Raw genomic sequence first — 12,764 nt, 5'->3', positions numbered from 1 at the left:
TCAGATTTTCTATTTCTTCTTTTTGTTCAGCCCATGTCTTCTTCATGTCCTCCCTCAATTTATTGATTTGGTTTTTGAAGAATTTTTCCATTTCTGTTCGTATATTCAGCATTAGTTGTCTCAGCTCCTGTATCTCATTTGAACTATTGGTTTGTTCCTTTGACTGGGCCATATCTTCAATTTTCCGAGCGTCATCCATTATTTTCTGCTGGTGTCTGGGCATTTGATCAGATTTCCCTGGGTGTGGGACCTGGCTGGTTGAAACGTTTTTCTGTGAAATCTCTGGGCTCTGTTTTTCTTTTCCTGCCCAGTAGGTGGCGCTCATGGCGCTCGTCTGTCTGCACGGCTGTCGGCCCGGGAAACCGCGCGTGGAGGTGGGGGTCGCTGGCCGCCGCGGCTTGGGAGAGTGCCGGTCCTAATTGCCCAGCTGGCCCAAAACGCCAAGCGTGACGGGAGGGCCCCGCTATCCAACGTTCCCAGTCAGACCGGGGAGCCACGTGTGTGGAGGGGACCCCAGTCGCCAGCCGACCCGGCCGGGAAAACGCGCGCCCCTCGGGTAGCTCACCGCAGCAGATTCTCCCTGCCCGTTCAGCTGTTCCAGAATGGGGTACGCTGTCTTTTTGGTCTCTGTTGTGACTCCGGGAGCTGTTTCGTATTGTTTCTGTTTCTTAGTTGCTTTTCTGGAGGAGGAACTAAGACCCACGCGTCTTACTAAGCCGCCATCTTCTCCGGAAGTCGTGCACAAAGTTTTTAACTTGATGAAATGCCATTTATCTATATTTTTTTGTTGCTGCCTGTGCTTTAGGTGGACAAGACTGAATCTGAGCAACAGCAGTCTACTGTTAATGAGATGGAAGGTAACTGGGTTACTGAATGGTTGTTTAGCAATTCTGTCCACATTAACATTCTTCTAGGAATTAGTGCCAGTTAGTGAAAATATTTCAATAAAACTTTAAAGTCCTGGTGTACGAGGACATTTATTAGCTGGGGTAAGGTCACAACCTAAGGACAGATTGAAATCCACAAAGATGTATACAAAGTTCTCTTCACTAAAAGCCCTTTATTATAGATTTTATAGAACTGTGTAAATAACTGCTTCTAAATAATCCTGACTGCAGGAAGGTAAAGAATTAATATAAAAGGTAACCCAAAGGAAAGAGAGAGGAAAATTAGGATGAAAACATGTAAGGACCAGGAATTCCACGTGCTCCCTGGACTGCTGAGAACTGGGTGGCCACACAAGCCCATCTTGAGAAAAAGTAATAAATACAGGACCAGCTGCTGTTTCAAAGTGAACTGCCTGCTGACAGTTTAATTTGAAACAGCTTCACAGAAGCCCCCACTAAGTACTACAGCAGTGGTAGGCTAGCTGATAAAACTTTTGAATTACACATCTGAGTCACCATATAAATGCTTCACTTCCAATCCCATCACACTAGGGGAAAATGCTAAAGTCACAACTCTTAAAACCACAATAAAACAACATAATATATATATTCCCTCTAGGATGACATGAAATGTTAATAATCCTTTTATGTCTCCCATTGCAAAGGGATTTTTTCCCCCCACAAAACCTGCACACATTTTAATTTTTCACCTTGTTATAGCATTACAGATGCTAGAGCAGAAGTAATGCTTCTCTTATAGCTCAGAAAACATAATGCCAGGAAGTAATTACACACAAGCTATAGTTTATGGAGGTTCAGGAATCAAAACATATGGGCAGGGAATGCTCCAGAATTAGAGTTTAACTAAGCCCTACAGAATATGACATTTTAATAGATATATCTAGAAAGGAGAAAAGAAAAAACAAGTTAAATCTTTTGCTTTTAGTGAATATGTTTAAACCATAATGTGATGGTAAAATGTCAAAATAAAATCCTCAAAATCTTTATAAGAGTCAAACCAGGGTAACGATGCTGAGAAACAAGACCCATTTAAATTCTTAATGACAAAGTCATTGCCGTGAGTTTTAACATCAACTATTAATTCTGAGCATACTCAACCCTGTCCTTCAAATATTCTGCATGTTGAGTTTAAGTCCCTTTCTTTGCTGGCTGACATTTCAGAACAATTTCAGGGAGGGGTTGTAATGGGCCCTACTGAAACTGGAACAGCACTAAAACACCATGAAGTTAACTGAGATTTGAGAAGAAAACAGAAATGGGCGTCATTTAAAAGTTCAAAACTTAAAAATATTTGTGAAAGAGAAGAGAAGCTCAACAGAAATTTGAGAAAAATCTATTTTGGAAGAAGTAAAGAAGATTTCCTTATACATATATACACAAAGATATGAACAAAGATGTTCACTGCAACATCATTTCTGAGTATAATGAATTGGAAACAACCTAAATGCTATCAGTAAAAGATTTTCTTGAGAGTCTTTTAAAAATTATTGTATCTTTTAATGCTCTACTACATATAAACGCACTCATTAATAATAAATAATAAACAACATATTGTTTGTGTTTTGCCTGTGATAAAACTTTGTATCAGGACTTGGCAAACTTTTTCTAAAAAGGTCCAGATAATAAATATTTTTGGCTTTGTGGGCCACAAGGTGCCTGCTGGAACTACTCAACTCGGCTGATATAGTAGGAAAGCAGCCACAGACGAGATGCAAACAAATGAGTATGGCTGTGTTCCCATAAAACTTTATTTACAAAAACAGATGGCAGGCCAGCTTTGGCCCTCGGACTACAGTTTGTTGATTTCTGCTGTATAAAAATGATATCCAACTATATCCATCCTTCCTACAATTTGCTTTTTATCATCTGTGCATAATAGGATAATGTACCCTAGAAAAGCCATGTTTTAATTCTGATCCATCTTGTGAAAGCAGCCATTTCTTTTAATCCCTATTCAGCACTGTAGGTTGGAAACCAGTTTAGATTATCTCTACTGAGATGGGACATACCCAGTTGTGTGTGTGACATACCCTTTTGATTAGTGGGAGATGTGACTCCACACATTCCAGGTGGGTCTTGATTAGTTTGCTGGACTCCTTTAAAGGAAGAAATATTTTTGGAGAAAGCCTAAGAGCCGTGACAGAGTCATGAGAACCACAAGAGTCCACGCAGAGACCTTCGGAGATGAAGAAGGAAAACGCCCCCAGGGGAGCATCACGAAACCAGAAGCCTGGAGAGAAAGCTAGCCGACATCACCAAGTTCACCATGTGCCTTTTCAGTTGAGAGAGAAACCCTAAACTTCATCAGCCTTTCTTGAGTGAAAGTAACCCCTTGTTGGTGCCTTAATTTGGACATTTTTATAGACTTGCTTTAATTGGGACATTTTCACAGCCTTAGAACTGTAAAGTTGCAACTTTTAAAAGCCATTCCATTTTTGGTATATCACATTCTGGCAGCTAGCAAACTAGAACCCCTAAATCATGTTTTTGAGATTTATTTATGTTGACATATAGCTGTAGTTCCCTTAAAGCAAACAGTGCTACTCTGAGCATTCTTGTACAATACTCTGAGCACATGTGATAGAATTTCTTAAGGCATACACACCTATTGGGTTGTAAGCTCTGAGCATTTTCAGCTTTGCCAGGCATTGCTTTCTAAATACATTATACAAATTACACTCCCATCAGCAGTGTATGAGAATTACCATGCATTTTTGATATGACCAATCCTTATAATTTCTGTGTCAACTCAATGAAAATGAAATGGAGTTTCATTATAATGTTAGCACACATCTTAAAACTTTAACAAAGTGAAGAATCTTTTCTTGCATTTGTTGGCTACTTAGGTTTCATCTTTTGTGAGACCCCTGCTCATATTTTACTGAGTTCATTTGTCTTTTTCTTTTCTGATATATAGTTTTAAATGTATCCAGGAAACTAATCCTTTGTTACCTATGTCATTGCACAGTCATCACCTGTCTTTTCACGTGCTTTTGATGCCTTCCTATATATAAGTGTTAAACTTTAATACAGTCAAATTCTTAATCTTTTTCTTTATGGTTTGTACTTGCCTTGTGAACTCATTCTCTACCCCAAAGTCATAAAGATAGTCTCATAGACTACTCTAGACTGTTTCCGTTTTACTATTTTGCTTTTATGTCTTTGATCCTTACTGCATAAAACAAACCAATTCCATAGGGATTTTAAAAGGACAGATAATTGTTCAAGCAACATTTGTTCACACAACCACTTTCTCCCACTGATCCATAATGCCACCTCTGTCACACCACATGGCAGAGAACTGTATCTATCCACCTCTGTGTATTTGGGGCTCTCTAGTCTGTTTCATTGACCTATTCTCTGTTTACAAAATACTGTCTTACTGCTAATGACCCAGGATGAGTCTACTTCCCTGTCTTAATCTTCAAAATTGCCTTGGTTATTCTTGCTTTTCCTTATGAATTTTACAATCACTTTCTCAAGTTCCACAAGAAAATCCTATTGTGATTTTTATGGAAATATCCTGAGTTTCATACATAGGTATCAAAGGGAATTATGATAGGCATTTTTAAGAACCAGATTTAGGGTGTTTTGTTTTCCTCCTTGTTTTGGTGCTATGAATGATTATTCCCTTAAAGCAGGTTTAACATTTGAGATCAAGGAGCTGTTTTTTCAGCATCCATAAGTCACTTGGATCTATTTATCCAGAGGTGGTGGGATGGCTAAAAAAGCGCTCCTAATTTTCCATTCAAGGCACTGACTGCCAGAGGGCTTAACTTTTATTATCTTTAGCTCTCACTTGACTCTCAATTAGTTTCCCAAACTGCCATTTTGTGGTATCTTTTTCTAGCCATATTAATAGGCATGTCTGGGAAAGGAGGTTACATATTCAAACACATTTTTAAAATGCTGTTAAGTATCTCTCACCTGGAGTTTTATAATGCACTTTAGTGTATCAAAGACTCTGAGTCGTGTCGCAGTAAAGAAATACGTCTAACTTTGTTTCACTCACTATTTCACAAACTTTTTTTGTAATATTTATTTCTTGATATACTGACTAATATCCTATAGAAGACTGTTGCATGAGACATCAGTTTGGGAAATGGGGTATTTAAACAAAAAGACTAAGACAAGAAAAATTCAGATGTTTCTGACTTTCACATTAATCAACTGGCCACAAGCACACACGTGCGTGCACACACACACACACACACAAAGCCAACAACTAAACAAGCTAATCAAAAAGTTGAGAATGAGCCCCTTAAAAATGCGTAGATGCTGCTTTTCTTTTGTTTGGAGTAGTATTGGCCTATACCTGATACAAATTTTTTCCTTGAACTTAAGAGTTATGCTTTCCTTCTTATATCATCACCAAAGTGAAAGAACAAGGCAGAAGACCCAGATTTATTCACCTCTCACTGAGAAAGCTATGGGAGTGCTCAGCCTGGTGAAAACACAAGAGGAATGCATTTTTGTTATGCTTGCTGGGCTTTGAATCCATCATTCTTGCTGTCAAGCGGCCTGAGAAGCCACAACCATACCAAAATTAAGTGACTTTTTATTGATATTTTCCTTTTCATGCTCTGTTGAGGCCGCAGGTATTAACCTGCGAGACGGGCAGGGGGTGGCCAGGATGGCAGGGGAAGAGCAGGGTACCCATCTCGGTAGATCCCTGGCTGGGAAACAATACCTTCCCTGAAAACTTACTTCTCCTTTCTTATGCTATTGTACACAGATTTCCCTTTCTCTTCCCCAACTGCTATTAGCATTCATTTATTAGGCGTGTTTTGTGTAGTAGGTACTATACCAAGTGGTGGGTTACCAAGACTAGAAATGCAGTTCTTAAGAACTTATAGTATAAATTGGACTTTAAAGCATCATCAGAACACTTTCAGAATATCCTCAAGAGTAGAGCATAAGCGCTGCCCGAAATAGAACCTTGAAGACTTGGATCCTGACTTTAGGGGTAAACAGAGAAGCAAAGGATCTCAGAGGTGGAGAGCCTGAGTCTAAAGCAATGGAAGCTTCACAAAACTGGAGACTTCTCTTTTCTATTGGTCCCAAGGTTAGAATAGGGCCTCTCAACAAATATTTATTGGCTATTGAACGAAGGAGGGGTGGGAGGCATCTATAATTATGACTTAGAAGTGCATGAATCCTCTCTAGTTTATTTCCAACACTTGCCTGTCTAGCTTTTCCTTGAACCTGTTGCTTCACAGAATGGCCCATTCCATCTCTTACTAGGTCAGTCAGGAAACTGTTCCTCCCATGGTGTAGAAATCCCCCTTCCTCAAAGTTCCACCAACGGATGCATATTCTGGGTTGTGGGAAGCCAGGGAACTTACAATAGTTCCTACCTATATCACTTCTAATACTTTGGCATGTATCTTCTATGAATAAGGATACTCCCCTATACAACATTCCTATTATTTACCTAAAAAAAAAAAAGTAATGTTGATTAAATCTCCTAAAAAAAGTCTTTTTTTAACACCATCTCTAAATGATGGAATGAAAGGCTGTTTTTTTTTTTATGCTTTGTATTTTTCCAAATTGACTAAATTTCTACACTGAGCCCATATTAGTTTTATAATTAGGAAAAAAGCAATGCACATTTTAAAGAAATAATTTTTTTAATAATTTAAAGAAATAATTTAAAGCCACAAAGGAAGGAAATAGGGATAAAATTCCAGATTAAAAGAAAAAATTCAGTTTCTTTGATCTGAAATATTCTCCTTGGTTTTTTTTTTTTTTATGTTTTTATGACACTAATTTTGTTTGTCAGGACGACAACACAAGTTGGTAACTATCAGGAGGCACATATCGCCAGTCTCATTAGTGATGACATATGAGTTAATTCCTTGATTAAAATGGTGATCACCAGATCTCTCCACTGAAAAGAAACATTTTTCCCCTTGTAATTAAAAACTAACCTGGAGGGTGATATATATTTTTTTAAAAACTTTCATTTTGAAATAATTTCAAACTTAGAGGAAAGCTGTAAAAAATAACAAAAACGACACACAAAAGAACTCTAACATATTCCCCTTACCTAGATACCCAGATTTACCAACTTTCAGCATTTTGTGGCATTTATTATATCATATTCCCCCCCATTATTATCTAAACATTTAAGAACAGATTTCATACATTGCTCCTCTAATACTTAACACTTCTAGGTATATCTCCTGAGAATAAGGATATTCACCTTAAGTACAATTATCAAGTTAAAAAAACTCAGCACTTACATATGTAGGGTGATATATATATATTTTTGACTTTTTAAAATTTATTTTTTATTAATTGAAAAGAAAATTACAAGAGACACAAACATTCTTAAGATATGCCCATTCCGTTCTACATATATAATCAGTAATTCACAATATCATCACATAGTTGCATATTCATCATCATGATCATTTAGAACATTTACATCAATTCAGAGAAAGATATAAGACAACAGAAAAATAAAATGAAAACAGAGAAAAAAAATATTATACATACCATACCCCTTACCCCTTCCTTTCATTTCATTGATCACTAGCATTTCAAACTAAATTTATTTTAACATTTGTTCCCCCTATTATTTATTTTTATTCCATATGTTCTACTTGTCTGTTGACAAGGTAGATAAAAGGAGCATCAGACACAAGGTTTTCACAATCACACAGTCACATTGTGAATGTAGGGTGATATTTTAAGGCATATGATTGACCCCCAACAAAACTTTTTGTTCATATTAGCCACGAGTGATGATTTTTGCCTCAGTCAACTATTACACTAATTATTTGTACACTGACCAATTTCTAATTCTAAACTGACAAATGTATCATTCTTTCTGCATGGAGTTTTAAATATTCAATGTCCACTATCATTATCATTTTTTGATATTCAAAATGTCCCAAGTTTAGCCAGTAGGAGCCTTCTGGAGCTGCTCTCTACGCCTTTTAGACACGATCCCATTAGTTGGGCACTTCCGAGCTTTCTGTCATAATTCTGCAAGTCTCATGTGCACGGCAACCCCAGTGTCTGAAGACACTTATCATTTCTGTCTCATGCATCTCCCCAAATTCCCATGCCTCGGCTAAGTTTACCCAATCCCTCATGTCAGTCTTCTTGTGACTTACAAGAAGTCTGACATTATCAGTCTTACATTCTAAATACTCAGCTGTGTTCTTCCAGATTAGGTCTCACTATTTTACTTTGATTGATAACTTCTGCAAAACATACTGCTAGTCTAAGTAAGGGAGTTTTCATACATTTCGTATTTTTATTCATTGAAGTCAATGCATTTTAGGATTTAAACCTTTGATAAATCATCAGGCTTTGATGTATTAGAACGATCAACCAAATGAAGTGACAAAGAACACAAAGTACAAAGAAAAAAGCAAAGGAACAAGATTAAGGAGAAAATAATGTTAGAAAAAGCAGTGTGAATATCTGTTCCTCAGCAAAACTTTTTGCCCAAGTTTTAGCTGCTTTCATAGAACAGGGTTAATAATTAAAGTCTGTCCGTTTTGCCTAGATGTGGAAGTCAGACAATTTTCCACCTGTAAGTCTGCAAGGATTTTTGAAAATACTCTTCAGTGCTGGTGAAGATAAAGGGAAGCACACATCTGAATACATATATACTGATAAAAAAAATCTAGAAGGAAATATACCAAAATTTTAGTGGTAGCTAGCCACCTCTGGGTAATGGAAAGACAGGCTGTTCTTTAATTTTTAATACTTTGTATTCTTCATATTTTCTAAATTTCTACAATAAACCTATATTTGTTTTATAATTAAGAAAAATGTATTTTTAAGAAATACTACATGAGGAAGGAGAAAAATAAGTCACAAACGGAAGGAAATAGGGATAAAATATATATTTTTATGAAAATTTATCTGTCACTTATAGGTATTCTCAAAATAAAACAGGTCTCTCAGGTACTAATAATTATATAGAGATTTTATTCAGAGAATGAACACGATTTCCCCTGTGAAGCTTCTCTGAATGCCTCAGAAGAAGATTCAAACAGAGAGTAACTCTGAAAGGGACACTTGCATTGCCTCCAAACAATATTTTTCAAACAAGCAGCTTTATACAGAGTTATTAAATACTATAAATTCATACCTTGAGGAACGATGCTCTGGTTTATTTCTTTCGTTGCGATCTGTGAAGAAAGAAGACAGTGACATGTCAAAATGCTCTTTAGAAGTCCTGGAGAAGTTCTCAAATACCAGTTGCCATACCATTAGATCTCACAAAGGTCTGTTCAAAGGTTGCTGTGTTTTCCTCTGTACAAAGTTTTTTTATCAGAGGTGAGGAGAGGATTTGTTTGACAGAAGAGATATAACAAGGAACAGACACTTAAAGTATTTGTGGTTTGTTAAAATCAGCTACTTGGAAAATATATTACATGTATTAATTCATTTTAAAAGATCTTTGCTGTTTTAAGCACTCTTCTAAAACCCAAACAGACTTAACTAAGGAAGGAAAGTAAGGGAACTGGAAAGCCACAGATTACTCAGCTCAGAAACATCAGTCCATGAATCACGGTTGGCAGAAGCTTCTAACAGGATAGGGAGGAGAAAAAATTAGTAGTTGGCTATAGCTACATCTGCAAACACATTAACCAGTACAGCTTCGTCCTTAACTCTCTAGCGACCAGAGCTTTTCAGAGGTTGGATTTCACAGTCTCAACCAGGGGCAGTTTTGCCATGCAGGGGGCATTTGACAATATCTAGAGACCTTTATGGTTGTCACACTGGGGAAGAGGGAGCTGCTGGATTTAGTGGGCAGAAGCCAGAGAGGCTGTTAAACATGCTTAATGCATAGGCCAGCCCCCACAACAAAGAATTATCCAGCCCAAAATGTCAGTGGGGCTGAGATTGAGAAACCCTGTGATGGGGTAAAAAACAAGAGCACAGCGGCCAAAAGCGCCTGTCTAGATGGCTGGAAAAAGCTGTTAAGCAACCTGAGACTATCACGTACGAGAGAAATGAGCCAGAAAACCCACAGGCTGTCTTTTTTGTTTTCTGACTTTAAAGATTTTTAAAAAGAAATACTTAAAAATTAGTGAAGTAAAAATTCCCCAGGGTTACGGAAAAACTAATAATAGAAAGCAACTTATAAACCACGATAAAGTCCTATGCAATAACCTTTTTAAAAATTTTATGCAATACTGTGAAAATACATTTTTCTAAAGTATTTTCTGAATTAATACTAACAAGATAGAATTTTATGGCAAAATAAAGACAAGAACTATTTCTTCTTAATTTTGTTGGTGGTGGGCAGTATAACGAGAATAGCAAAGCACAGACTCTAAAACTTCTAGAGTTTGGAAGAAAAGGAGTAGGATTTATACAGTGAAATATATGTACCCACTCTTTCTGAATAGGTTCATAATAAAAAGGAAGTTTTTTAAAAGCCAAAGGATTCGTAGCACGCATGAAGACACTATATTTCCTGAAAGACTACGAAGTAGAAAGATTCACAATAAAACATATTTGTTTGTTTTTTAGGCATCATGCTGTCCAAAATTAATACATTTTTAGTTCCAATTTCTTCACACAGTGATTTAATGTCAAGGCCACTTTCAAAACATTCTGTTTTATTTTAACGTGGTTTTACCCCTCTCTTAAATAAAAATATCTTGTTTTTTTGATTGTTGAGTACTAAGAATTTTAAGTCATAGCAATACAGAGCACATTTTAATCAACTGTTCAATAGCTCCTCTCCAGCTTTTAGCCTGCTATAGGTCTGCCAACCAACGTACGATGTCTCCAAGTAAATCCAGACCGGAGGCAGATCCACCGTCCTCACATAACAAAGCAACAGCTCTTACCTGTGGCTAAAGAAGAGCTAAAACCCTGCTCGTGATGTCACATACTGTGGCTGTGCTCCTGGTTTCGTAGTTTACTTGGGTGTGTAACAGCGAGTCCCCCACTAATCTTTCTGGTGGTACAGCACACAGGAGGAGGGGAGAAACAGAGTCAGGGCACATGTAAACAAGACAGCATCTGAGGGCTTCCCTCCCGGGCCAGTGCTGATTGGCAGATGTGCTATGACCAGTCTGCACAGCTGGAATGCAACCACTCAGGAAGCTAAGGGCTCAGAGCTCTCCTTCCTACTTGGCTAAACAGGAAATTCTACCCTCACTTTTATACTCTCTTCTCTAAGAAAATACAAGTGGCTTTCCACAGTACTCTCCTATGGAACTAGTAGTTAAAACCAGGAAAATACCTTGGTTATCTGCTGAAGGCTGTTTTAAACGTCTTTCCCTCCTCCAAATTCACTCTTACTTTCATATATATTACATTCCTATGTAACACACACAGTTACTCCTAAGAACCCATGGCTGATCATTTTGGGATAGGTTTAAATGATCTGTTACTTACAATATCCTCCATACACCCCAACCCTTGCTAAGAGAAAACAAACTGAAACACATGTTCTTGGCTTGATTGTTTTTTTTTCTCCCAAATATACAAATGACATACAGATAACTGGATTTTATATTTTGCCATATAGCCATCTATTCACTTGAGTATGTACGTGTGTGTGTTGTTGTGTATTCATGTGTGTCCACACATATTTTTATTAGTTATAATTAAAGCAAAGTGATATTTACAAGAGCCAAGAATATTGTGCAATTGTGAAGAAATATGTTAGTGGAAATGCTGGATTTCTGGCAAAATAACAACTAGTTATTATTTTGGCCCAAAAGCCAAGACTGAACAAAACAAAGCACTGAGGGCAGACTTGGGGATCTGCTTCCTTGCCAATAACAACAAGACATTTGAATAAAATCCCCTTAAGAAGAATGAGGACAGATTTATAGCAAACATGGAAATTTCATCTTGGCTATACACAGTGCTCTAATGTGGATTCTGTTTATTTCAAATCAATCAAATACTCTTTGATACATCTCCTGATTTTTTTAAGTTTCTAGTTTTTAAATAGTTAGGAGAGAATATACTTGCAAAATCTTCCTGAACTTACGCATACTTAGAAGTCATTCATACTTTGCAGCCCAAAGTCTTACAATTTCTATGTAAGTTATGAAAAATATGAATGTTCTAACTCCAACATTTATTTGTCAAATGCTGCACATTTGCTGTGGATAATGTACAAGCCCCAGAGGTCCACCGAGAGAACATAATGACTTAGGTCTCCCAGGAATATCAGCAGAACTCTCAACGGGAGGGTCAGTGGGGCTGAACGCCCATGTCAGTCTGTGGGTTTTATAGGTGTCTCTCTCTCTCTCTCTCTCTCTCTCTCACATACACACACACAGCTCGCATTCCCAGCCTACCCATCCATGTTTCCTGGTTCATAAAGCCGACTGACGAAATGGAAGAATGCCCTATAGCAGAAGGAAGGGGAAAAGCAAAACAGAGCTGGTATAAAGGCTGCTTATGCCTGTGTGTATACCTGATGGGGGAGACACAAGGGAGGCAAGGGGGGAGCCTTGGGGCATCAAGGGGACTGTGGATGGATTGGGGGGGATACAGGAAATTACCATGGGTCAGGGACTCTGTGAGAACTCCAGATTATCCACATTTTCCTATCATGATGACTTCTGGTTGTAAGTAATCTGGGCAAAATGTGATCCAGACGTTTCAGTATTTAAGTGTTATACCCCTTAGGTAGGAATGAACCCCGATCTGGTGGAAACAGTTTTTTGGGAATGGCTAGACAGATCCCACTGATAGGGAACCATTCAGGGTGATTCGGAATCTAATAAAATGACAAACACTTTGAAATGGAGACGACAAAGATGCAAATATCCTGTTTTGCTTTGATTACCACAAACAAGAAGGGCCAACTAAGAACTTCTTAGCATCTGTTGTAAGGCATTCAGGCTTTGAGAC

General features: G+C 37.7%; 1 protein-coding gene across 12 annotated transcripts in view; it reads right to left on the bottom strand.

Annotated features, from left to right (window-relative positions):
- SH3D19 (SH3 domain containing 19) overlaps window positions 1-12,764 on the bottom strand; it is a 325,680-nt gene that overhangs the window by 97,069 nt on the left and 215,847 nt on the right. For 7 of the 12 annotated variants that reach the window (XM_077139832.1, XM_077139827.1, XM_077139821.1 and 4 more), the window contains exon 2: window positions 9,022-9,061. Coding sequence is in view for 5 of the 12 variants with exons in the window: in XM_077139821.1 (XP_076995936.1) it covers window positions 9,022-9,061 (40 nt within the window). In the remaining 7 variants the exon portion in view is untranslated. Of the gene's footprint in view, window positions 1-9,021; window positions 9,062-9,140; window positions 9,259-10,666; window positions 10,686-10,735; window positions 11,685-12,764 lie in introns of those variants that run through there. The other 5 variants (XM_077139830.1, XM_077139826.1, XM_077139833.1 and 2 more) reach the window with 5 other exon arrangements.

The sequence above is a fragment of the Tamandua tetradactyla genome, chromosome 22 (assembly GCF_023851605.1).
Source record: "Tamandua tetradactyla isolate mTamTet1 chromosome 22, mTamTet1.pri, whole genome shotgun sequence".
NCBI classification, from domain to species: Eukaryota; Metazoa; Chordata; class Mammalia; order Pilosa; family Myrmecophagidae; genus Tamandua; species Tamandua tetradactyla.
Note: the sequence above shows the minus strand (reverse complement) of the source record. Positions and strands in the feature narration are given on the sequence as shown.